This window comes from Pagrus major, chromosome 24 (assembly GCF_040436345.1).
Source record: "Pagrus major chromosome 24, Pma_NU_1.0".
Classification (NCBI taxonomy): domain Eukaryota; kingdom Metazoa; phylum Chordata; class Actinopteri; order Spariformes; family Sparidae; genus Pagrus; species Pagrus major.
In genome coordinates this window covers 17,263,966-17,291,329 of record NC_133238.1, presented here as the reverse complement: position 1 = coordinate 17,291,329, position 27,364 = coordinate 17,263,966, and the positions used below count along the sequence as shown (strand labels likewise).

The window sequence follows — 27,364 nt, the reverse complement described above, 5'->3', positions numbered from 1 at the left end:
CTGCTGGGTCCTTTTAAAAAGTTTGTTATAGCAGAGCTCAAGTAAAAAAAAAAAAAAGCTAGACATTCGGTTGTTGATATGCGAGTAAAACCCTCACTAAACTCTCCTTCGCCTCACCCACCTTTCATTTTTGCAGAATGGAGTTCACACAGCACCACCCACACGATTAGATTGCCAAGTGATCTCAGGGAAATGCAGAAAAAATACCTCAGTGATGACCGACGATGGAAAGAAAAGGAGTATTTCCACACTTGAAATCTTAACTGTAGGTAGTTGTAGAGGTTGGTAATAGTGGCCGACTGCTCCGTGGCCTCTGTGCCCTCGTACACCTGAGCAAGGCAGCCAGCCCACGGGTAACACTGTGGGAGGAGCCCCAGCTGCTCCACAGGCCTCCTGCGTGGCCCCCCTCCCGGCCTCCTACTCCCTGCTCAGGCTAGCGTAGGAAGGAAAAACCTAGGAGGGAAAAAGGAGCGCGTATGAGCAGCGCGAGCCTTTGGCCAGGTGGTTGGTGGTGGGGTCTCGCTTTTATTGATTTTCGTTACTTTTTCTGACAAGCTCTCCTCCTCTTTGTTTGGCCACCGAGGGCAGCGCTGAGGAGCAGGCAGCGTGGGGTGTTTGGAAGACGAGAAAAACCGACAGCGTTTGCCTGGCCCGGGAAACCTTTGCCTCTTTATCCTGCTCTCTCCGTTTTTCCTCGCGCTCCCACTGGAGAGCTAACACATTATTATGCATTTTGCTTTATTTTACTGCATCGATTTAAAGTAATTTGAAGGGTTCTGCAGGGACCCGGTACCTGGGTTTATCTCGGCGTGTGCGTTGAAACAGCAAGGGCCTCTGCTGTTTTATCCCAGAGGGAAATTTAAGTGTCAGGACACAATAAATACCTGTTATATCTCTGACATGCAGAGGAATCAGGCAGTTTAAACGATACGTACTACCTTTATTTCTGTTTATTAATCGCTCATTGCTCAAATTAGGGGTTAGGGTTTGTTGGGTCGGAGGGACATTGTGGTCTTCAGATTCCTCACATCCTGTGTTGAATGTACCCGGCATCATACGTTCACCCCTTTCATATATGCTCAGGAGTTGCCACTTCAGGAAACCCACCAAGGTGTCCGTTCGCTCACGGTTCCAGCCCTTCAACCTGTCAGACACACTTTTGTGACGGCAAATCCCTCTATTCATTTTTCTCCTCTTCGGCACAAATATATTTTTCCTTTTTTTCTCCTCTTTTATCAAGGGCAAACCTGAACTCCATGGATAAAAAACGCAGCACGCACACACACACATCCAGGGCAGGGAGATCTCCAGGGCCTGTCATTTTACATTTACATTTTAGCCATTTAGCTGACGCTCTTATCCAGAGTGACTTGCAAAGAGTGCAGCGGCAGACTGAACCTGAATGTTTGGGATGTAGGTGAAAACACGAGTGTGAGCGCGAAGAGGAAGAAGGTCAGGTTTGTGTTTATAACGATTGAGCGAGTGAGTTTCGTGACCTTCTGATCTCTGAAATCAAATTTAAATTTTTTGCACAGGCGTCAAAAGGGAGGATGCATCATTTCGGACAACCCACGCTTTTTTTGTTTATCTCTCCTGGCCCCTATCTTAACACCTATTTTAATCATTCATGAAGCCATTTTGAATAAGAACCCAGCTCGTTTTACTTTCCGGGAAAAAAAAAAAGAGATAGCAAGTATTCTGAGACTCCTCCACCTGGTCGTCTGAATTATTCAAACGTGCAGGAAGTGAAGCCCACCCCTGCGCTCGCAAGGTTGTAAAGGCCAAAATTGCTTCATCATGCCCAAGTTGAAAGTATGCATACATTATTCAGTTAAACCTGAGAAAAAGCAGACGTCTCCCTTGGTATTTGTGCGGGGAAAGAAAGAAGAGAAACGCCCGCTCTTGAATTTCTCCGTGGTGTTTTCGTCCTCCCCGCCCCTCTTCTTCTGCGTCTTCATTGCTACATCCATTTATTGATGGAGCATTTTCAAAATACTACCTTAAAATCATGGAAAAAAGAGAAAGTTTGCAGGCATGAAACGATCAATTTTCCGCTTTTTGCGTCTTCAAAGTCGGAGCTTAGGCAATCATCTGCAGCTCGCCTCTTTGATATAACCTGTAGTAACAGTTTTATGGCCTCTCTCCATATCTAGCACACATGCACACACACACACACACACCTAAAGCAGCACCTCCACAATCTATACTCAGTCCTGGATGCTTTTCTCTAATTGTTTCTCTCTTCTATCGACCGCCTTATTCATCCACTGCTCCCCCATAATGAGAGATAAGTCGCTTCACACCGTCAAGCACCTTTCTCATTTGTCTTGCACGCTAACACTCATATATATCTGTGTACAAACACACATCCTCCCCCCACTCTCTGACACATCCATACGCACACACGGCGTCGGGCCTAGGGCCGTACTGTATGGCGCTCTTATCTCCAACACACAGACTTAGCATTATGCCATCAACAAGCTGGTGTCTCCCAGACGTCACCGTCGCGCTGATCTCCTTCTCAGGTTGGACTTTCTTGCTCCTCTTTTTTCCTAAATTGTCGCTAATGTAGCATCGCTAATCTAATAGGACGGTGTCTTTTTTAAACACATCGCCCAGATTCGTTCGATGTCAGAGGTCCTTTTCCACACTGGCAATATTGTCTCTCTTTTCCCTTTTTAATTCGCTATTCATGTATGTTATGAATATCCCCACGCCGTGCATAATGTAATTAAGTATGGCCAATGCAGTGTGGGCAGCCGTCCCAGAGCCAGTCAGTTCACTAACTCAGAATATGAAACCTTATGAACCGCTTTGCTTTGCCATCATTCAGCTTCTTGTGGCAGTAATGCACCGAGGAACATTTGATAGAAAGAGCTGCGTTGCTCCAGGAGCTGCTGCAGTCGTGTAGTTTTGTTTGGAAAGACATTTAACATACATCTCATGTGTCTTTTCTTACATTTGAGATTAAGTATCTGTATGAATGTGCATGTGTTTTATATGAATATTCCAATTTAATTCAGCCAAAAGCTGATTTTCTACCTTTTGTGTACATTCAAGAGGCGCACTTCAACCTCGTTTTGTTTGGTTTTCAGTCCACAGATGTAAAGCTTTTTGTTTGCTCTTTCAAAGACGACAAAAAAACTGGCATATTTCTTTTACTGAAAGCCAACGGAGTTCAACAAAAACTGGCAGGCTGCCTAGTTAGCATGAGTTTGCTAACACATGGAATCCAGAGATCAACATTTTTTTCTCGTCTTGCTCAAGAACGAGAGAGTGTTCGGGTACACGTTTCAAAACAGGGGACAAGGAAGATAAAGTTCATTAGGAGACCGTCCAAAGAAAACTGAAGTTCAGACAGAAAAGAAAAGGTGCAGATAAACCACACACGATCACAGCTTTTTATCTGGTAGCTTCCTGTTCACTTGAGTTATGTAAGCTGTGCTGGGAAGAAGAATTTACTAAATATCTTGGATGTTTTCTCTGCAAATGACTTCCATCATCGAGTAACTTTTTAGTTTCGCGAACATATCGAAGTCCCAGAAGCAGAAGTTTCAGGCTGTTGGATGCCGTTTCATTCCAAGTGATTGTCTAACTGAGAAAGCAGAGAGAGTGTCACAGTGTAACAACTCAAGGAATCCCGAAAGGAAACAGCTGCATGGGCTGGCTACAGTGTGTGTGTGTGTGTGTGTGTGTGTGTGTTTGATACAGGCCTGCCTGCATGCATGTGTTTTCCCAGAGTTTCCCAAAGCTCCTGTGTGAGTTTGTATTTCTGGACGACATGTTCTGATGAGGCTAGAAAAACAGATTCTTACGCATGTTTCGGGGTTTGTCTTTTTTAAAAGCTGAGGTTTGGAGTTGAAAACGTGACATTAGGGTTGAGTTTATAAGGAGCAATCCTCACAGGTGTAGAAACAGAAACGTGTGTGTGTGTCAGGGGTTGGAAAGAGAGTCATTTCCAATCTTGTCAGCTGTTGTTCTATCGTTCCAAAACGGGGCTCAGGAGAGATTTGGGAGGGTGGGCGGGGGGAAGTTGATGGCCGAATGTAATTTCTTGCCATCCTGACAGCGCGGCGGAATAAAGTGGCGCTCTCTTCCCGGGTGATTGGAGGGAATTGCTTCTCGGGGTGACAAATGATTAGCTGTTATCTCGGACAGGATTTGATTCCCCGCAAGCAGACGGCAAGTCAGCCGCCCGCTCGGCCGCTGAGTCAGGTAACTTCACGGGAGGATACGAGGGGCGCATTCGCAGGAAATTAAGTCGCCAGTTGTGGTAACCCAGCTTCTTCCTCCTCCTCCTCCTCCTTCTCCTTCGTCCTACCCCCCCCTATGAGGCCCCCACCAGGACAAAGCCTAATCCGCTCTGTCAGGGGCAGATTACGACTTTGTTTAATTGGAGATGGGCCTCGCTGACAATCGGGCCTGTTGTCGCCCAGTGGTGCAGGTGTTTTGTTTGTGCTTTTCATCATGAAGATGCATCCAACAATATATCTGCAGCTTCTCTACGCGCTGGGCTATACTCAGACTCCTGTTCACTTTATCTTTGGGAATTTTACAGCCTAAACTCCATTTTAAGAGGTATTGTCAACAAGCTTTTGAGCCGTGGTGGCACAGAATAGAAAAGGTACAAGTTTCTCTGTAAAGCTACAGATTTGTTGATGATCCACACATTTATGGGGAGCCTACTGTAGCACCTCGCACTTGATAAAAGGATCAGGTAGATTTAACCCAATGAAAATGGTTCAATTTGGTTTAACAAGAAAAAGGAGCAGAGTGCACGCTGAGACGAACTGATGTTGGCAGTCTTCGACGAGCCCTAATGAAGAGGGTTGATTCCTGTGTGTGACACAAGGATTTTGACACATTAATCCCTGGGTAGACTTCAAGCCTTTGTCCGTCTAATGGCTCTTTGGCACCTTGGATTCCTGTTGGAAGCCAATTTGTAGCACTGACATCGAGGCGAAGGCGAAAGCAGCTCAGCGGCAGCGGCCACATTCAGAGAGAAGAGTCAAGGTGTTAAAGCCTGATTGGTTCCTCTCTGCGGTGCAACGGGCGGCTGGTTGTCACACCACGAACACATGCTCCTCAAATGGGAAAATGTGTAGACATTGGCCCCCTTCGCACCTTGCCGTGCCCTGCACAGATAAGAGAATTTGAGAGTTATAGTCACATTAGAGGAAGGCTTGAGAGGGAGGGAGAAAAATGTCTGAGCTGAAATACCCCTCTGTCGCAAGAGTAAATAAGTTCTCCCCATGCCAGCTGAAACCCCATGGGATCAATTAGCTGCCCATTACCATAGATACAGAGAGTTTCTTACGCAACAGCTTGCTTCAAAATTTGAGTGGAGGGAGGCAGAAGACAAGAGGAGGAGGAGGAGGAGGAGGGAGAATGTTTAAGGATCTTGTCAAACTTCACCTCTGGCTTGAACAAGCGTTGCGGGAGGCTCTGGCATGTCGTCCGGGTCACGAAAACAACATGAAAACGTCTCTGTCAGCCGCTCTGTTTTCATTACCTGAAACAACAAACAGTGGAGGAAAAAAAAGGAGACGAGGAAGGAAAGAGTGAGTGCTCCCCTGGGGCGCCATTTACTTCCTGTGCAGATGAGAAGATAGGTGAAAAAGGGCTACTTGGCTCCTGCGATTGAGTCAAGATTTTCCTTTTTTCCCCTTCTTTTTTCCTCATCGTGTGACATTTTTGAGCCCTTCAGCTCGATGTTAATGGCGACTTTGAACACAGGAACTGCTGTGGAGCTCAAGTGCTAACTCTGCCAGGGTTAAGAGCTATCATTAGCTAGTTAGCTCAGTTAGCCATGAAGCTAGGGGCCCCAGACCGGAAGCTCGGAGTGATATTATATGACAGAACGTGTTTGGGCTTGCTGGTTAGCATGCTAACTTCTGTAGATGTCTCTGCAAGACAATACATAGACGTCAGAACTGTTATTTAACTCTCGCATACTGCACTGTTAAAGATCCAGTTCCCCCCTCGGCAAGTCTGCCAGCCTTGTAGTGTGACTCCCACTGGGATCACCCATGCTAAAAATGTATGCAGCAACTTTGGATAAAAATGCCCACCAACTGGCTCAAGCTATGTTAACTACACTTGAGGGAATTGTCCCTCCACAGCCACCACCCACCAGAGGTTCTGCATGAATCCGTCTCTTCTCCTACCACAGGGAAGAGGCCATTGTTTGGCAGTCCCGCCCTCGCCGGCCCGAGGTTGCTGATATTTTAACTAAGGTGATGATAGCTGTGCTTGTTTGGCTCTGAGGGGCGTTTCACCCTTGTCTGCTACCTCTCTCCCTCCGTGGGAGCTCGACTTTTTCAACTTCTTCTCTGTGATTTATGACCTCTCCATCACACACATCCCATGGGTCCTCCCCCGGTGCACACACAGCCCTGCCACAGCGACTCCTGACTAAAATGGATTAGGTGCAGTTATCCACAAATGGATCCTCGACTACCTCTGCCCTGTTAGCTCGCGAGCTGAGACGTCGCCCCGGTTTTGATTGCAAAGGTGGAGTGGGTCTGAGCGGCTCACTCTGATCCGTGGCGTCTCTGTTTGCCCTCCGTAATTACCTGTTTTGAATGAGTTAATAGCCATAGGAAACCGGCTTGCCGGGGATAAAAGGGACAGTATCTGGTGTTCAAAGCGATGAGAGGGTTTTAACTGCACTGGGATGTGTGTATATATGTGTGGGAGGGGGATACTTTTCCTTTATGCACTCTCGAAAGGGAAGAAAAAAAGTTTCCTTATCAGGTATGTACTTAAAAGGATCCCACTGCTGGAAGCGCACTGTCTTGGGGGAAAGCGGAGAGAAAGATGAAAGGCTTTTGTTAAAAGTGACGCTTGGCCCAGGTTTCCTGTGCCTTGCCTAGACTCCCCTGTCCCTCCCCGCCTGAGTGCTCGGCTCTCTTCCTCCCACTTTTGCCTTCTCCGCCTCGCAAAGCTGTCTTTGAGGGGGGAAAAGTAAACCCTTCTTGCCGCCTGCCGGTGTTAGATTAAATACCGAGATGGCGACAGGAAAAAGGCAGGGAGGAAAAACAAAAAAAAAAAGTGCCTGCCTGCCTGCCTGCCTGCCTCGCTGGCTGGCTTGCCGGCTGGGCTGGGGTGAGGGATGTTGGAGCAGAGTTATCAGGTTGGCGACGGAAACTGCCAGTTAGTCAGCAAGACTCCCAATCTGGAGTAGTCCAAACATGCCGCCCCGGGTTTTCGATGACACGGTAATCTGTCCCAGGGAGTTCAGGGTTGATCTCAAATAGAGAGCTCATCTTTTCTCCCCCTTATCATACCGACATAGCAAACTGGAGGTGCCTAAGGCCACTAACACAATAACAAGAGTATAAAATGATCTTCTTCGGGGAGCTTGTATTGAGCGCATTTTTCATGACTGAACTATGTCACCGGTAAACACAGAGTTAACAGCGGTGTTGGACATCTTGCAGAGCACATTTCCTTTCATTTACACTGTGCAAATCATTTGCCCCCTTACACGGGAAAATAGCAGTGATATGACTTCCGGGAGCTGTGAAAATTGGAGACCTGTGAAGCCATTCGGAGGCTTCTCGGGCCGCTGGGACGAGGTTTCTGAGGGATGTGAAGGAAGTATCAAGAAAACAATGAGAGTACGACTTTATGTCTTGGCTCAGCTCCCCTATCTCTCTCCTTCTCTGCTCTCTCTCTGCCCTCCCTGCCTGACTAATCAGGACTGCTAAGAAAAATGGTAATAGCCTGCATGCAGTGACAGTGCCCTGGCAGGTTTGTAAGCGCTCCACCAGGGAGAGAAAAAAGGCAGCCGGCGCTTTGCATCCTAGAAATGAGACTCAATAAGCACAATAATGTGTTTAACTTGTAAACTAGTGTGGGTGACAGATTACGGGCGGTCCAGCAGTGTGGCAAGGCGCCGACGTCTCAGCCGTTCACCTTTTGCCTCTACATCTGTCCTGCTAATGGGCTCCACTTCCACTTCTCTGCCAGCGCGATAGAAACCCAGCTCCCTAAAATCCTCAGGCGAAGCTCTCATTCCTCCCCTCATTCTATTTCCCAATTAGACGAGAGGGCATGATTAGTTTATTAGCAGTAGCAAAAGCTCCGGCGAATGTGTTTGCGGATTCTTAGCCGTTAATGAGCAAATTCAAACCCTATTGAACGGACGCGGGTGGGAGGGGGAGGTTATTCGCGTGCGCGCTCGGCTAATAATAGCGTCCCAAAGACAAAAGATGGAGGAAATAGCATTATAGGAGAAGGGGGGGGGGGAGAACAATGGAAGCCTACCGGCGCTCTTAATGGCATGCTCTTTCATTTTTTAAATTGTTTCCCTTTTGGAATTATGTATGCTCGCCATCCTCTCCTTCAGGGTTTGGCAAAGCGTATACACACATACTCTTCTTCCACAGCCAGCCTCGCTAGCACCAGGGAATAGACGCAGGTCTTGAAGCACAGGAGACAGTAGTTCCACCTGTGGGAAATGAACTCCAGCGCAACCCGCTCTTTGTTTTCCCTCTGCCTTGGCAGGCTTAACCACCTCCTTTACAAGCCAGGTAAATTGTTCATTAGGGCTGAGGTAAAAGGGGGGGTGGGAGGTGCTGGCGAGAAGGATTTTTTTTTTTCTCTTCCTCCCCTCGCGAAGGGCTGAGAAGTGCGAAGAACAAACAAGTCGGAGCATTTGTTCAACGGTGTAATCTACACATCAATTATCCTGCCGAGCTAATTAGCACCTCGGCATACCCCAGGTACCTGAGCACTCACACATGCTCGACTCTTTCAAGCCACTGATCAAAAAAAGGAGAGGATTGACAGAAACACGGGGAGGCAGAACCCAAGGGTAGGTGGGGGGGGGAAAGCCTTAGATCAAAATTTCCTTTTTACTTACAGTATATGGAGACTACAGAGTGTGTGAATGTGTGTGTGTGCGCGTATGTTGCAGCCATTCACGTCATGCCAATGGAGTCACTCAATTATGTAAGCCATATATATGTATATATATATATATATATATATATATACGTGCATGCATGCACACATATGACTGAGGTTATGCCATCTACGCTGATGGTAAGAAAGAAGTTTTTACTTTTATCTGTGAGCCAGGTTACTTATCTTGTTAAATCTCATCCAAACAAAAGTAAAAATGTATTTGCGCGCATCTTGTGCTCAACATCCTCATTAGAGTATCTGCTACACCTAGCTGCTACATCCCTGACCCTTATTATTACATTTTCATACATTGTCATTCTGGGAATTTAAGCTAATTATCTTACTCATTGTTCACCTAATAGGAACCTTATGCATCTGAAACGGAGAGTATACAGCTTGAGTGGCATAAACCGTGTTAATTTTGCAGTTAAAGACGAAACTAATCACATAAGCGTCGACATTAAAGGTTGCACCTGTAAACATGGAGGTGGCTGCCGGTTTGAACTTTCCAGCTAAGGTCTCAGCTTTCTTATTAAGGTGTAGCACAGTATGTGAAAGAGCCCTAGGTATCCGCATCCCCCACTGCCGCTTCCACCCTCAACTCCCACCATGTAATTAAAAGTGTAGTTTTCGCCCTCCTGCGGCTAGATAAGAAAGACAGGTACAACATGAAAAAAGATGCAACTGGCAAGAGGGAAAAAAGGAAACAAAATGCCTCAGTCTGCTCCTGTTTACTCCCACCCACATCATGTATAAGTCATGGGCTCTGGGGCCTCCGACTGCAGCGCTGCCTGTTTGTGCCGTTTACCGAGATCGAGGGAGAGGTTAAGTTGTGTCATCTCGCTGCTGTCTTACACCTGGCGTACCTTGCCGCTAGCGCTGTCTAACACACACACGCAGATGGACGGTGTGGTAAATAGGAAGGTGTTGCAAAAAATCTCGCATCCAGTCGGCGATCACGGGAAAATCGATTGAGAAAAAGCATTAATATGTGTTTACATCCTTAAAATACACTCAATTCTTATAGCTCACAGCACAATGATGTACGCTTTATCCACCACGTAAAGATTATTTACCTACAAAAGTGCGCTGACGTGACCTTAAGCAACTGTTTGTTCTGAGACTGAACTCGATAACAAATATTTGATGTTTTTCTGCAGTTTCTGTAGCACAGACTTATATTATTCACTATATAATTAATTTAATACATGTTGGTCTCTATATAAAACTTGGTAGTTAAGATATAAACTTTTATTTACTTAACTGACGCTCATATGAAGCTAGCTTGTCATGCTCAAGGGCACTGTGGCAACTTGGATTGCAGATAAGAGACATTTTTTTTAAATCAGTTTATTTTATCAGCAGTTGGGTTAAAAAATACTTTGAGAAAGATTCGGATAATCATAAAAAATGGTGAATATTATATCCGATACTGAAAGTGAAGGCATTTTTTTTCATTAGTGGACAATAAAATTCATCTTTTAAGACAAAGAAGTCAAAATAATCTGATTTCAGTGTCTTAAATTTGAATTTAAGGATGTCATCTTGGGCATTTTTCACCATTTTTTTGACATTTTATCAACCAACCTAGTGCGCTAGGGCAGCTTGACTTGTTGCTACTGAACACAAACTAGCTTCTGTTGGGGGTCTGAACATGTGACGTTCGGGTTGTAACAGCAGCTTCACTCCTGGTGCTAAGCTGTCGCAATCTCACTGAAAAAAATCAAGTCCAATGTGAAAGAAAAGAGCTTTGAGTAGATGGTTTTGGTCACTCAGGTCGTCGCCGTGACAATAAGCTATGCCCCCCTGTCTGTCCAGACTCCTCCTCCTCCTCCTCCTCCTCCCCTCTTCTCCCCCGCCTCCCCCCTCTGGCTGGCTGGTAGCTAATTGGGAACTTGGTAACAGTGTCAGAGCGAGTCGCCTTTCTCCAGAGGGCTCTCCCTCTCTGCGAGGGCCCAGGCCACCTCTCTAGTGTGTCTGTGTATGTGTGTGTTTGTGTGTGTGTGTGTGTCATTTACTGATTGGAGAGCCCAGTTTGCCGGTTGCCTGCTGGGGTCGACGCACACACACACACACACACACACACACTCCCCCATTTCCTGGTGCTTGTTTGATACCTGGTGGGGATGCTATTCAGGTGACAAAGATCTTCCCAGTGCATGTGTGTGTGTGTGTGTGTGTGTGTGTGTCTGTCGGTGTGTGTGTGTGTGTGTGTGTTGTTGGGGGTAACAGATGTGATTTTACACTCTCATTACCATGTGAATGAGGCCCCGGGCCCCCAGATTGGCTCGGACCAGAGAGGAAGAAGAAGAGGACTCAAACCTCCTCCTCACCCTCCTGTGGCCCCTCACCTGGACCCCCCCTCCCCCAACCCCCCCGGTTCATCCTGTCTGATCTCTTTAGTCCATCTGAGGTCCCCGCTTGACTCCCCCCTCCTCACCTCCCTCCCTTCATTCCCCCTGAACACACACACACACACACACACACACAGATCGACCTTTAAACAGCTGGTGACTGGCAGAGTTTTATGACAGCGAGAGGTCTCACTCTGACCTGTTTTTCCTTGTCATTGTCACAGTTCAAGACCCTTTTTTACTGCGCCAGGACAGAATAAGAAACACAAGTGGTCATCGTTTGATCACACTGGGTCGTAATGAGCCCGACGCTTCTTCAGGAATCAGGCAAAACTCTCCTGTGTTGCTTTAGAAAGTGGTTGTGTTCAGCTCTCAGGTGCTGTTTTGTGGAGATAAAGGCGGCCGTGGCGCCGTCGCAGCGCACAAGAATGCAGAACAACCTTGGCCGGATCAAACCGGTTGTTTTTTCGCTGCTTGACTGGTGTCTGAGGAAAAAAGGTGAAAAAGTCTGGAAGAAAGAAAGAAAGACGTGAAAGTTCTCAGGTATCTCAAGTGGGAATTCAACCCCTAACCCTGGCAGCGTCGATGCCTTGCTCAACCCACAGACCAAACGAGGACGCTTTTTAATTCACGTCCTCAGCTCTAGAAATGAAATCTTCCAGCTCGGGATGAAAGATGAACTTCAAGCGGTGATTAATTCTTCCTCTTTTTTTCCAAAATAGATGCATTTGAGAAAAAGAAGAAGCCTTCATTTGTTTCTTTTTTTCACCGGCTCGATCTCATTCTCTCTCCTCCCGGTGTAGGAAATCAGCATCAAAAAGCTTCTGTTCGCCGGTAATTACAGCTCAGGTTCTGCTTAACTGTTATTAACAAAAAAGTACAGTAATCTGGCCTGGCAGTGCAATATGTTACCGTAGCTTTCTAATTAATCTTACAGGGAGCGTAATAAATTTACAATATCAGATTGGCGCAATACTGTATATAGATTTATTAAAGCTTTTAATCAGTTCTGGCAAAATTAATTTTGCAATGATTGCTTACATTTGAATTTGCATATACTTAGTGCAAGTAATTTATTTTTATAGATTCTTTTTTATTAAAACGAGGCACGTGGGGGCCGTCAGGGATGAAAAATTACTGGATTTTTGCCTCTCTGTGCTGCGAGGGAAGGAGTTTCCTCATAGGTGCAGAGGAAGGAAAGGTGACACAGCACCTGTCGTGACAGCAGGTGACCTGTGACGTAGCTTTTGGGTTCCTTTGCTGGCGTTTCTCTTGGTTCGTTAGATGCAAAGTCAGAGCTGTTCGCTCTTTCGTCCTCATTTCTCAGTGTTTGTGATCAAAGACCTCAAGATTCAAAATGTTTAAAATCTTCTGAATAGTCAGTCGAGTTTTGGAAAGTTGTTGCATGCTTCACCATACTGGCACTTTGTAGTTTTTATCAGGAGAAAGTGACGAAAACCCACCTGAAAAACAGCCAACTCTTTTCAGTGGGAACTTAACTTGAAAAACGGATCATTTTAAATCAAGTATTGTCAACACCTCTGGCAATCTTCCATCATACTAACCAGATATTTACATCTTTATTGGAGCTTCACACATTACAAAACTTTCAGTTGAGATTTTTGGTGACATTAGAAAATATTCAGAGTGTCAGCCCCGAACTGCCGGCCTGTATTGCAGCTACTTCAAAAAACGTCAAAATCTAAATGGAGTCTGGTATGCGTTGTGATTTGTTTCCGTCCTCCCTCCCTCCTCGTCTCCCTGTTTTCCTCCTCTTGTAAATACTCACAATGACACAAGCCAACAGAGAAACACACACACTGAGGAACACAGGAACACAGATGCACACTCCCACACGCTGGCACTTAAACACACACACTTGTGCACACACACACACACACACACACACACACACTCAGGAGCGGTGTAGCACTTCCAGGGCAGATAAGAGTGATTCATAAACAGATGAACCCAAAGCAGATGTGTTATCGTGGTGGCGAAGTACTGCAAGGCCACACCGGCTCTCATGGGGCTTTCCAACACACACACACAGACACACACACTCACACACAAACACACACAAAGCCAGGTTCCAGTATTAAACAGTCAGACCTGATAACAAAAGGCTGCGACTATCAATTTGGCGCCCCCCCTCCTCGCTCCACCTCAAAATCTGACCTGATACGAGTCGGTGTCAGCAGTTTCCAACACCTGAGTGTGTGTGTGTGTGTGTTTTTATGCGTGTGTGCGAGTGTGTTCTTTACATGTGTGAAAGCGTGTGTTGCTATTTATAAAAATGTTCCGCGTGCCGCTTCGTCATGTGTGTTTGCGCGTCTATTTTCATGAATGCATGTTGCTGCCGCGTCCCACATGTAAGTGTGTGTGTGTGTGTGTTCATGTGTGTGTGTGTTCATGTGTGTGTGTGTGTGTGTGTAGGCCGGGGCGTGGACTCATGGCATTGAGCCATGGTGTCCCTTTGAGACTGGGCAGCAGCAGCAGGAGGAGGAGGAGGAGGAGAAAACGAAGAGAGGCCGTAGAGAAAGAGGAACGATTTAGATAACAGTCTCAGCTTTTGGCATGCACGCACACACACACTCACACACACTCACACACACTCGCTGCTATCGGAAACACATTATTATTGGAGAGAGCTGACCACAGGAGAACCCTGGCAAGCACCCTGAGATAGGCTCTTATATTTTTCTCCCTCCCCAGGGATGAATTCATGAATTAAATCTTTCTATTAAAGGTAACCCGTCCCTCCTCCCACAAGAATACACGCCAGAGGAGAGAAATGTTTTCATCTGACGGCTGCAGCTCGTGATTATCATGACTGTGTTTTATTGTTTTGTGATTAATTGATCAATTATTTATTCTGTAAGGTGAAAAACGCTGATTTAAAAGCTTTTAAAGTCTTTAAAAACACTCAAACAATCAAAGATATTCAAAACTTAATGATGAAAAACGGGAAAAAATCTTCAAAAAAAGTATTCAAACGATCAATCGAATTTGTTGTCTGATTGATTGATTGTTAAATTATGAAATAGAAGTATAGAAATTATGTCCGCCTGTGTTTTGTCTGTGTTTGGGCTGCAACTAGTGATTATCTTCATTATTCATGCGTCTGTTTATTAGTTTTTGCTTAATTGATCAATTATTAAGTTTATAAAACATAAGAAAACAGTGAAAAATGCAGATTTTAAGCTTCCAAAGCCTTTAAATTGCCTTTAAAGACGGTTAAAAGATGATTTTAAACAGAGAAAAGCAGCAAATTCTCACATTTGAGAAACTTGAATGATTAAAGCTTGTTTGTCTCAAAAACTTGAGACTTAAATGATCAAAATAATTAGCTGCCGATCATTTTCTGTTGATCAACTGACTGATTAAGTGTTAAATTATGAAATAGAAGTGCTCAAATTATGTCTGTTTGTGTTTTTTATTATTTTTTGATTAATTGACAAATTATTTGGTTTATGAAACATCAGAAAATCGTAGGAATGTTGATCATAAGCTCCCAGAATCAGTCAAAACAGTCAGAAATTCAAATATATTGAATTTGCAATAGCAGATTCTCACATCTGGGAAGCTGATGGAGGTTTAAAACTTTTGAATATTTCATTATTTGATTATCTTCATTACTTATGACTCTCTATTAATTGAACCACCGTTATAATGCTCTAAAAACATCCGAAAATAGTGAGAAATGCAGATTTTTGAGCTCCAAAAGTCTTTAAATTGTCTTTAAAAACAGTCAGAATTTCAATGCTGGTGATATAAAACAGCAAAGTATCACATTTGAGAAGCTGATGAAGGTTTAAAACATGATATCTATGATTTTTGCACAAAAAATGAGTTAAAACATTAATTAAAGAGCCCAAAAACTTCAACAGCAATCAAAAATCTGTCACTCTTCAACATTTTTTGCATTTTTCTACAAACGATCCCACATCTTTTTTGATAAATTTTCATTTTAGCCTCAAGTGTTGCGACTTAATCCCTCTGGTGTTAATATATGCATGTTTGTGGCATTAGTATTCAGCTGCAAACACACATGTAAACACGTGTCCGTCCTCCTTTTATTACAGCGAGACCGATTCCGCACATCTGCGCTATTAGCTGAGCTTTCTCCTCGATATTAACGTGCAGGTGCTCTTGTCTTCTTCTTCTTCTTCTTCTTCTTTACAATTTACACTTACACACACACACACACACACACACACACACATACACACACACACACACACACAAAGCCCTGCAAATTTCAAATAGTTTAAACTACTTGCTGCATTCATTCAGCTCGGAGCTTAAAAAGGGCCTTTATAGTGGAGGGGAAATTAGCGATGGTCTCTCTTTGCCTGCGACGACGACTCCAAAACTGGAAACCAAGCAAACGTTTTCTCTTTTTTTTTTCTTTCTCCCTTCAGTGTGTGTGTGTGTGTGTGTGTGTGTGTGTGTGTATTTGGTTAGTTACAGTAATTACGGCCCAATAACTGACAGCCAAAACCAGGCAGGAGAAAGTAGAAGGGGGCTGTTTTTCCTCAGCCTGCGCGCAGCCTTGCTGCCGAACATCTGCTGAGAGATTTGCATATTAATTAACCCATATTAACTCTAATTATTCTGGGAAATTATCAAATAAATTAAATTTTCTAATTTTAACCGTTTTTTTCCCCCCTCTTCGCGTTGCTTGACGTGTGTCAGGGTAACATCAGGAGGCGAAGGGGAAGCTCACCTGAGCCGGGATGAAAAATATATCCTCTCTAACCTCCCCCCTTCCCTCCCAACATCTCCCTCCTCTGTTCTTCTTCTCTGAATTCTCCCTCCCACTCCCCTGGCCTGGGAGTCCTGAGGGCAGCCAGGGGAAGCTTTTGTGTGTCTTTTTTATTCTTCTTCTTTGGCTTGTGTGACGAGGAGGAGGAGGAGGAGGAGGAGGAGGAGGAGGAGGGGGGGAGGTTTACTTCGAACATTTGTTGGAGGCAGGAACATGTGTGAACTGGGGGAGGAGGTGGAGGAGGAGGTGGGGGAGGAGGGGGGGCACAGATGGTGAATCCATGCAGGACCCGGCAAAGGTGGGACCTCTGAGCTGTTGAGCAAACCTTGAAGCTTTCTGTGCCTCCCTCGCCCTCCCCAGCCTGTTGCTCCGGCCTCCTCGGCAAATAAATGGGACTTTAATTGAATTAGAGGCAGCGCTGCAGAGAGAGGGGGTCTCCTCGCGGACAAAACCCAGCGGCGATTTTGACGGATGCGCGGCGACGAGCTGGAAGTTGCAAACCCAGACGATCGCTGAATGTTTTCTCCATCTGATATCTTTTATTTTAGACACTTCGAGATACATTTCAGTCGTAAATATGAGCTTGTGACTATTAATGTGTTTGCTGCCTGAGGTGGAAACACTAGATTCAGACCAATATCAGACAATAACAACAAAAAATATGTTTTTTATGGGTTTGTAAAGGTTTAAAATGGGAGTTTTAATGCCATATGGTGAATGAGAAATATACATTTGGAGGTGCAGACTAAATTAGATCAGTTTTTGAGTTTTTCCAACCGGATTGGAACTAAAATCCTGGAAAAAAGTCAGTTATTGTGTATTTTTTGAGTTTTTTTGTTGCAGTTTCACTATATTTACTACGTTTAACGTGATTTCTTGTTACTGTTGAACTTACTGGTGGTTTATCACGTTAATGCTGCTGGAAGAACTTTAAATTAGCAGGTTGTATTTTTCTTTTAGAGGTTTTTGACAATCCGACTAGAGAAATACCTGGAAAAATGTGTATTTTTCAGATTTTTCAAACAATTTCACCATATTTACTGATAGTTACATGGTTTTGGGTTGTTCATGTTGGATTAACTGGCTGTTATATTATACTACAGGTATATTTTTACTCTCTAACATAAGAAAGGTGACATTTTTAGTACTTTTTTTACTCTATAATAACCATTACTTATAAACGGTTCATTTACAGTCAATCAGACAAACTTTACAATTGCTTAATAACAGTAAAAAACTAAGGTTAAATGAACCATAACTACTTATTAACGATGGTTATTATAAAGTGTGATCTGTCCTCTCACCGTGTCCGTGCTGTTAAACTTTCACTTTCTCCTTTAAAGCGTCTCTTAAACAGCGAGATTGTAAAACCGTTGTTGTTCTTCAACGACTCATATCAGTCAAACACTCACTCACTTCGTCTGTCAGCGACACCCCTCCCCCTCTCTGCACACACACACACACACACACACACACACACACACACACACACACAGCACCCAGACAGACACACATACACTCCCAGGTTGCGTTTACACTTCACTGAGTTTTCACCATTCATCGTCTCTCCCAAGTCGCCTCCCCCCCTCCCCCTCTCTCCCCTGGCCCTCACCCCTCACTCTCTCTCTGTCTCCTTTCAGAGCTTTTGTTTGCCCTCTGCCACCGTCCTTTCACCGACTTGGCCCTGATTTGCCCCTTGTGCTCGATCGCACCATTATACTGAGACAAGATAGCACAAAATATCCAAACATGTCTGCGATTCTTTTGTGCGGCGCGACTCGGGTTTTGAGTTCGACCCCCGAGCGGCAATAACGTGCCCCCCGCCCCCCTCGCCCATCTGAAAGGAAAGTCATCACCTGAGGGTTCAATGAAAAGCCTGAAAAATGAAGTTTGTTTTAATTTAGTGATTTTAACTTTAAGTTTTATTCCGCTACTTGATGGCTCTGTTTTGGATGAGCATCTGTCAAGTTAATTTTTTTTAAAAACTACACCAGAAGACAATCCAGACTCCTTCATAACATGTGAAATAATTAGCGGTTAATGTAAAAACACTGACAGACCGTTGGTGTGAGGTTTTCCATCAGGCAGCAGTAAGACTCACCCGGGGAAGTGCTTAAACTGTAGACGGGAACGAGGGCAGACAAAAGGTCACCGCGAGAATCCGCGACCGCTGGCCGTAGCCACGAGGCAGCGACCTCGCTTCCACCTTAATGCCCTCCTCCTCCCCCACCACCACACATACTAGAGCACCTCCTGCTTCCCCATCTCCCTCGCAGCCATCCAGGTGATCCGCCCGGCTCACATTCATGAGACAGGGAGCGAGCGTGAGCAGTTATCGTCCAATAGGGAGAATGTCCCGGCTCATTATCGGCGTAGGAGGCCGAGCGTGTCACCTGGAGCTAAGCCTCGACACTCGACTAAAAAAGTCAGCCGGGGTTAGCGTTGAGAGCGCGAATGTGGGTGTTAGTCATTCTCCCCGCAGCGATCACCTCCACCGTTGGCCTGCTGAACAGAAGGAGCTCTCTTTTCTCTCTGGCGCCGAGACTTTGAGCAGGAAGGGCTTTTAGTGCAGCCTCCTCTGGGCACTGGACGACTACTTTGGGATCGTTAAATAAATGTGATTATGCTTGTTAGCATCGTGAGACGGTTTTCCTCGGCAGAGTGCAGGTGTAGCACCTCTGAACTTTGCATTCGCGGCTGCTGAAGGGAAGTAGAGAAGAGATTCAACCCTTCTTGCACGAATCAGGTCCAGGTGCTGTCGAGAAAGCTCGTTCTGAAACTCGTCTTTACTTTCCAGTCGAGCTGCCACGAACTGGATGTTGAGTTTAATGATGTCGTATCCGTTGCAGTTAAGTGAAATAAGGATATTTTCCAACACATCTGACCGGATTCTGCTATTTAAAGAGGCACTTAACATTTCAGAAGTTTGTCCAAAAAGACTTCCACTAAAAAAAGAAAATCAAAGACTCACGAAAAACAGGACCACAAGCTCATTTATTTGATATTTTGTTTTTTTGCGTCTCTCAGCTTGAGGTTAATTCCTCGCATACGAAACCATACATCCAAAGTTTTTTTGACAAACACATCCATGGCGTCACGATCAAAGGCGCAAGTCGGTGTTGCGCTGTGACTTTGGGAGTCTTTGAATGCAGCATGTGGTCAGGCAACTGTTGTCAGACGCACACACACACACCAAGTGAGTTATCTCTGGCTTTTTTTTTGTTGCAGGAGTCGATTATGACTCCGACATTAAAGGCGTTTTTGATCACTGGAGCCATTTGTTCACTGTCAAACCTGACGCTTTGTAAATATAATCATTTTAGATTTGGAGTTTGTTTCCCGGGCACTAAATTAATTCCACTGGCTCCTCAGTATCTGCAGAATACAACTGTCACCGCTGAAGTATTGCCTGCGCCATTGTTTTTTTCCACCCTTTTATTTATCTTCATCAAAGAAATGATGAGATTTTAATAAGACTTTCTCCCCTTGCTCTCTGGTTCTCTCTCAGGCTGTCACCGCTGATGCTTCTAGCCATCCTAATCAATATACAATATTCCCTCTCCTCTCTGTACTTTTTTGCGTGAGTGACAGAATAATGCCAGGCCCGTGAAAGGGTTATGTCAGATAGTTTAAAACCCGATATTAAACAAGAATTGCGCTGTTACATGTGTCATTTTAATTATCTGGGAAAAAAAAGTCAAAGACGCTCCTTTTATTTACCTCAAAGCAAAATCAAACAGGTAGTAAGAGTTTGTATAAACGTCAGCCGTAATTGCTTTTGTCGAGGATGACACTCAAGGTATAAAAAAAAAAGAAAGGAGAGCAGAGAAGAGGCATCGGAGAAGTAAACATTATCTTTTCTTTGTCTTTCTCTCTCCTCGGCAGCACAAAAGGCTGATTAAGAGTGAGGTTTGAGGAGGGAGGGGGGGCGAAATAACTGCCTGGAAAATATTAGTAGGTTAGAATTACTTTGTTGCGTGACACAATACCAATAGATGCTTCATGCTCGGAGAGGGAGAGGCTCTTGTCATGCGGTGGCACCTAAACAATGGCGGCTTTCTCTACGTTAATGCTACGCGTTTGACTTGACGAGCACCCCACTGTCATTTTGCCTTCTTGGAGGTATACGTTGACAGCTGACGTTCGGGGAAGATTGCGTCTTTACTGTAGCTCTCCGAGACAGTTCGACGCCCCCGCGCTTAAATTTGTTCAGAAAACTCGAGAGCAAGACGTCACGGGAGATAAGAGAAAACAGCAGGGAGGCAGAAAAATGGCTCAAACTGGTGACAAAAATATAAAAATGAAAGCCCCACTTTGCCTCTCCAGGATTTACTTTTTAATTCTCAATCACAGCCTTGAAGAGTTTGTCGCAGGACCGTTCCCTCTTTTTTTCCTCCGCGTGGGAAGTCAGAAACGGTGTGCGTTGCTGCCGTGGATGTGTTGCTAAACAAAAAGAAGCTCCCTCGCTCCTTTTATTAGGGAAGAATGGGCCCTTTAAAACCTGTCCAGCCTTAGATAATTTCATTCAGGCGGCCCCTGCTCCGCCGTCATTGAATCTGCATCCAGAGATCAGGTTCACAGCGACGGGTTGATAGCTTCCCAAGCCTCTTGGCCTTTTGTTCTACCAGCCCCGTGCGGCTGCCCACCTCCTCCTCCCCTCTGGAAGTTTTGGGGGGACACAGAGCTGATGGGACGTTGCTGGGAAAAGTTCAAAACCTCAAGGGTGAAGGGGCGCCGAGAGGTGAAAACCAAAAAATGATCTTTTTGTTGTCTGGAAGGGTCGTCGGTGCGTGAGAGAGCTGTCTTTACGTCATCCTCTAGGTGTTCATTTAACAGGTAATGGTTTTCTCTCTGGTAAAATAAGTATGTAGCTTATTAAACAAATCAATTGTACCAAAGGTAGACCACCCAGGAATTTCCTAACGTCTCTGCTCCACTCCTGGGTCTCCAGCCTCGGTTGCCTTTTTTGTCATCTCCAAGGAGCATTACTGAGTCTGAACTTGCCTAAACCCTTGTGATCACACCTCTTGAAAAGGTTTTGTTTCTTCCGTCGATTGGTATTCGAGGCAGGTCACCGCACTCCCACCCTCCTCCTCCGCCTCCCCCTCGTCCTCCTCCCCCCCTCGTGCCTGCCTGCCTGCCTGCCTGCCACCACCCTCCCTCCCCCCCTCCGCCTCCCCTCCCACGTTTGAAAGCCCTGTTTTCATTTTAATTTGCACCTGTTGTGCAGTTGTTCGCTGAAGGCAAGTGCAGACCAGTCAATCGTAGGGAGACGTGTTAGGAGGAGATGTGGGGAGGCTTATCTTTTGATATGTATAATGTCTTCAGAAATGTCGTGCGTGGACTTCGTCTGGCTGCCGCTCTTGATTCTGGGAAAAAAGTTCGAGAGGCAGCGACACTTTCAGGCCTCAGTAGGCAAAATATGGCACATAAAACCGCCGTCATTAAGCTTGTTGATTCTTTACAGGGCCACGATGTGAGGCGTTTCAGCGCTATTTATGAACAAAATGGCACCTCAAAGCTATTAGATATAAATCTGCTGATTTTCACCCAAGACTTACGAGCTCGCTGCAGCTTTTTTACGACTCCGAAACATAAATTCAACTAAAGCGCATTAAAAAAAAAAAAAAAAAAGCCTCCACCTCTTCGCTATGGTGGCTCAAACTCGGGGGCCCTCCCATGATTGGCTCTTACCGCAGAACATTCTTGCACAGGCTGCCAATGAGGTGTGTCCCCGATGTGATGCCATGCTTCTGGCTCGCCTAGCGCTCCATCTGCACTCCTCCAATAAGTCTTCTCATGTCCTTTCCTGCCACGATTTACGCCGCGGCGAGCGTGCGCTGAGAACCTGCCGATGGTGGTGACTAATTTGCACGTGAGCCACCTTTGATTGAGTTCACAGCCCTTATTTACAGGCCGTCTATTTTAAGAAAAGCAGGCATATGTCTGGGACTTGAGTGTTGTGGAAGCGGGCGGGCCCGGCTGATGCTGCTCTGGAGTTTTGAGAGTGTGTGTGAGGGTGTGTGTGTGTGTGTGGTAGCTCCCCTGAATGTGTGCACTCGATAGGCCTCGAGGCCCCGTCGTGTGTCTCATATGTTCAAAAACATTTATATTTATGTTCATGGTTCACTGGCGATGCAAATGTGAAGACATCCGAGGGGTACACGCAATGAATAATCTAAATTACTATAGGTTAAGCCTTTTGTATGCATAGCAACGACATTTATAATATTGCGTGTGCTATGCGGAGCATCTCAAACGTGGCGGGTATGCTCCGGAGCAGAGCCGTCCTGAAAGGTGCAGCTCGTTGGCATCCGAGGCATGTGAGCAGGACTGAAAATTAGTGGCTATTTTGGCTCGCATCTCCTCGACAGCTGTCTGCCCACCGCTGCGGTTCAGTCACAGATTCCAGTCGCGGATGCTGTAATTGGGGTGTAACCCACAAAAAAAAAAGCGCCTACGCCTTGGACCGAGCAGTGATGTGGGGTGACCTTTTTAATCTGGGAATAAACCGCAATTTCCAAAACAAGTCGATCCCTTCTCAGATTCCTCTGTCATTTATGTCTCAGTCTGATCACTTAGTGCTCATATCCAAAGTCGTACACGCCTACATTCCTCACTCCATATCATTTTAAATAGTTGATAATCCTTTCATAAACTCTCCTGTACTGACCGGACTCTCTCTCTCTGTGTCACAGCTCTGAACTACGAGAATGTGGTGGAGACGGGCTCAGAGACGGAGGAGGAGGACAAGCTGCCGGTGTCCGAGGAAGACCCCCTGATCAACGGCACCGGCAGCCCGGCCAGCCTCACCAACCCGGAGGCCTCGCCGCGCGCCGAGAGCCACGGCCTGCTGACCAAGGAGGAAGAGGACGACGAGATGCGGGACAGCGGCGTGGAGCACATCTGGCCCGACAACGACATGCTGAGTGCCTCGGTCGACGGTACTGGTGAGTGTCTCGGATCAGATGTTTGAGGTGAACCTCAGCGGGAAGAGTCACAGATCTACGAACTGACTGAAGAGCAAACGGATGATTTTTTTTCTTTTTCTAAATTTGGGTTTTAGTGTATGTTTTGAGTGTTGTGGCTCTGCCCAGTGATCTTCCCAACCAGGCAGATTATTTTTGCCTCCATGAAAATGTTTGTGAAACCCAATCTGCAATCTGTCGTCCAGATTTTTTGAGAAACACGACCTTCAATTGTGGGCGAAACACACAAAATTAAGGGGTGAATAACGAAGCCGAGGTCTCATAAAATCATAAAAATCAATGATTAAGTGTCCAAATAACCTTATTTTCCCATATTTTACACACATCTGGCACAAGACATACATAAAAAAAACAGCTGTTGCTCTATCAGTATTACCAGATGTGGGGGTTCAGGTGAGCTGTCAATCAAAAACACTACCCCTAAGCTGACTTTAAGATACTTTATAGGGAATGTGTGCACATCCTGCCACTTGTAGTATCGTCTTATGCCGTAAACCCCACCCATCTGGTGCCCGAGTAGACTTAAACAAACCCCACGAAGCGTCTCGCAAACACTGCTTGAGCCAGGTCTGACGCTGGAGCCCCGATGATGCTCCCTCAGCAGACAGACACGATAAACAGTTTCTTTGTGAGCGACGGAGACCATTTGGTTCACGCTTAGAGAAAAGTCCCGCTCTGAGCCAAACAACAAAAAATATTTACAGTAATGTATAAAACCTCACAAGGAAAAAAAAAAAAAAAAGCAGGCGAGCTGCAGAAAATGAAAAAGAAAAGGGAGGAGGAGAATGTGGTCGAAATGAGTCAATGTTTCATTCTGCCGGTTACTTTTTTACTCAAACTGTATCAGTGTTTATTTCATCAACCTCCAGCAGTGACTGATGCCGGCTCAAACCTCCTCCCCCAGCAGGCTGCTTAATCCCAGGCAGGTGATGCCTTCCCCAAACTTGACTGACTTATCGTCTTTTGTTGAGCAACTCCGATCGCGGGGGCCCCCAGTCACGGATGCTTGAAAGATAAATACTTTTAATTAGGGGGCAGGGTATAATCATTAAAGGAAGCCAGACTGCTGCAAAAAAGTCATTAACAATCTTAAATGAAATTTTTATTTTTATGATAGCCATTTACATGTATAATAAGAGTCAATGATTCTTGGAAGCATGTGACAGGAACAGAGTATGGCGAGAAGTCATGTAAGACAGCCAATTTAAATGAGCTGGGCTTTCGCTATTCATTTCTGCTAATGAACTAGCTGTGCACAGTGCCGAAAAACGGAGGAACATTCAGCAGTCTTAAATTTTAATATGGGGGAAAATTGCACATTTATTAGGGGGTGAAAAAAAAAAAAAAACTTAGTGGGTATCAACACCCGCTTCTCCTAAATAACAGCTCATATTGGCTCCTTAAGGGGAGGGGAGAGGGAGAAAAGACAGTTTGGTAAATAAATCAAGATAAAGGATAAACAAGCTGTCGTTGCATACGGTAATTGTTTATTTGATAAAGACCTGCGGTGCCATAATGTCTGTAATTCAACTATGTTGCAATTCCCAGATAATATGCTTCTCGTGTGATAAAGTGTCTGACATATTTCGGAGAGCAAGTCAAGTTCATTAGAGCGTTTGGGAGTCTCTTTCCCAATCTTGCGGGTGCTGTGTTTCCCAGCCTGTTTTTTTTTTGTTTTTTTCTCCTCGGTGCCTAAGTGTCTACAGTGATACCTCAGCACATAACTTAGGACTGAGATAAGTTCGCACCCCCACCCCCCCTCAAACTCCCCTCCTTCCTCCTCGGACTGATTTGGTCGTCACTCCCTTATCAAGAGTTTTGAACACAGGTCTTGGAAGTACGTGCGAATGCAAAGCGATCGTAGGGGATTGCAGGGAAAGTGTGAACAAATGTCACAAAAAAAGACGCTCGGAGGACTCGTTCCTGTGCTTTAAAAGCACACAGAAAACACAGCCGGGGTGATTTTCTGAGACATGCATGTAAGAAAGAAAGAAAGAAAATGAAAAAAAAAAAAGTTTTATCGTCGGGCCTCTTCTGATTCCAGGGCACAATCAGAGTCTTGTGTCTGGCGTTGTCCTTGACATTCCTTCATCCCACAGCGAGGCTGGACGCGATGTGCTGGAAAGCATGACATCATTATCACTGACAGACATTTTCAAATAAATCACCTGCGTTCTCCCTTTGCCCTTTTTAAACTCCTCTCCGGGGCGTCAGGAGGATTTCTGACTTAACATTGCAGCAATCACACACGTTAAGAATCCCACTTTTTTCTCTCGTGTTCGCCGAAGAGAGAGAAATGTTCTGTTTTGTGACATTTTTCTGCCAAATTTGGCCTTCTGTTTTTGATAAAACAGTGGTTCTTGTTTTCTTTGCACATTTATCAAGTTTGGGGGTTATTAATTTGTCGTTTAAACACCTAGCGCGTCCAGGAGTTTCCTGTGTTTTTTCAATAAGTGCAGTGTTTCAGATGCTTCTCCACCCTGCCAAGAATACAATTCAGGATGGAAAACACTGTGTTCTTTGGCTGGAAAACGCTCAAATCTGAATAGATGGAACGCTGTCACGAAAATATCTGCTATTGACAACTTCAGTCCAAAAATATCAGGGGATGGCATCAGCTTATAAAAAAAAACCCTGTTTGAATCGAACGGAGTAGCTCTGAAGCTATTGTGTGCACGCTAGACAGACTCGGGATAAATGAGGCCTGAGGCAGAACTTTAAAGCGACTGTGGTGACCGGCCATAAAAATAGGAATGTTTTCAAAATAAACAGCATCAGAGCTGCTATGAAAATAGGTGGAATTATGGTCGGGCAAAGGTATTCTGGACTCCTCCTGGGTCTCAAAACCTCAACATCGCTCTTCAAGGAGGTGTGTACCTTACCGCCTCAGGTCTTCTGTGATTTACTACTGAAACAACACAGTTAGTGGACAGTTTGATCCAAAATGCTTTCCACTACCAAAAATAGGCACACATTTGTGGCATTAACGACTCCAGAAGAAATCAAATCCGTCTTTTTCTGCCTCGTTTTTTAACATGAAATCGGTCGTGTCTTGTTAAATCTGTGTATAAAGGAGCAACATGAGTTCCTCTTCTCACCGGGCACCGCAAGTCACCACAATGACACTTTGTCCCATTTGAATGTAGCTCAAGCCTGGCATGGATTTCTGCATGTATGTGTGCCAGAGGCCGTAGCAGTGAGGTGTTCGTGGTATTAGCCTACCTCCTACTGGAAGCAGCCGTCCCTCCCTTTCAGACCACAGATAACAAAAGTTTTCCAAGGTAAATAGGGGAAGAGTGGAGGGCCAGTAAATCCCACCGGTCATCCCCTTGCGTCAGACCAAAACTATGCAGCCAAATTTGATTACCCAAAGCAAACACGGTGCCTACGAGGACACAGAAATGTGAGGGAGTTTTGACTGTGTTCGGTGCAAAAAGCAAGGGGGGGAGGTTTTCATACATGCTGATATCTGATCCTTGTGGGTATATTTTAATCTGCGGTGGAGTGTTTTGTTTTGTCATAGCTTAATTTATGTTGTTTAAAACCCATTTATTCTCATGCTGCAGTTGTGGTTTTGATGCTGTCTAGCAGACGTGCAATCAAATGTACAGGAGAGGGGGGAAAAGAAATCCTAGCGAGGGGGAAAGTTAAACTAGGACATACGCATCCAGAGGACTCTGTCATTATTCTCTGAAGGCATTGACAGAGGTATTTATCATCTCACCGCAGAAGACAAATCTTTAATTTCAAGCAAACCCTGCCTTACAAAGCATTCCACAACTATTAAGCCCATTGTTTTCAGCTAAAAAAAAATGTAACCAGGATAGCTTTATTATCAACAATACACCCACCACCTTTCCTGTAATATCGCAGCCAGGTTTCTCTAATGTAGGCGCTCATCCTGGTTTAATAGCCATGGGAGAGTCAGATGCATCAGATCCTGCTGTGGACTGGCAAAAAAACACACAAATCTTCACAATGCAACGCTTGTAACGTCCTTGCAGGAGCAGCAGAGCAAGAACAGATGCGTGCGAGGCACACAATGCAGGTTTTTTTGTTCATTTTTTTCAAAAACACAAAGCCCCCGTGTTCTCGGAAGCACCTTGATTTAATTTTTACCGACGAGGCAGGAAGGAGGGACCGGGGACTCCTTAAGCTGATTGTCCAGTCGGTGTCCTCCCGTCGACCGTGGTGGGATTAATTTGTCAGAAGGGGGTTTGTTTATGAGCCTGTCAATCCACCGGTTATTTACAGCCGCCTCACCTGTGCCAGGACTATATCTGCCCGTCTGCACAGACCAGGGGCCATTATCCTGATGGGCAGTAAGAACCGGTTCTGTT

At 45.2% G+C, this 27,364-nt stretch overlaps 1 protein-coding gene across 2 annotated transcripts in view; it reads left to right on the top strand.

Annotated features, from left to right (window-relative positions):
* The window catches only part of zeb2b (zinc finger E-box binding homeobox 2b), a 90,644-nt gene that overhangs the window by 44,719 nt on the left and 18,561 nt on the right, over positions 1 to 27,364 (top strand). For both annotated transcript variants that reach the window (XM_073462390.1, XM_073462389.1), the window contains exon 3: positions 22,734 to 22,985. In XM_073462390.1, the coding sequence (XP_073318491.1) occupies positions 22,734 to 22,985 (252 nt within the window). The remainder of the gene's footprint in view (positions 1 to 22,733; positions 22,986 to 27,364) is intronic.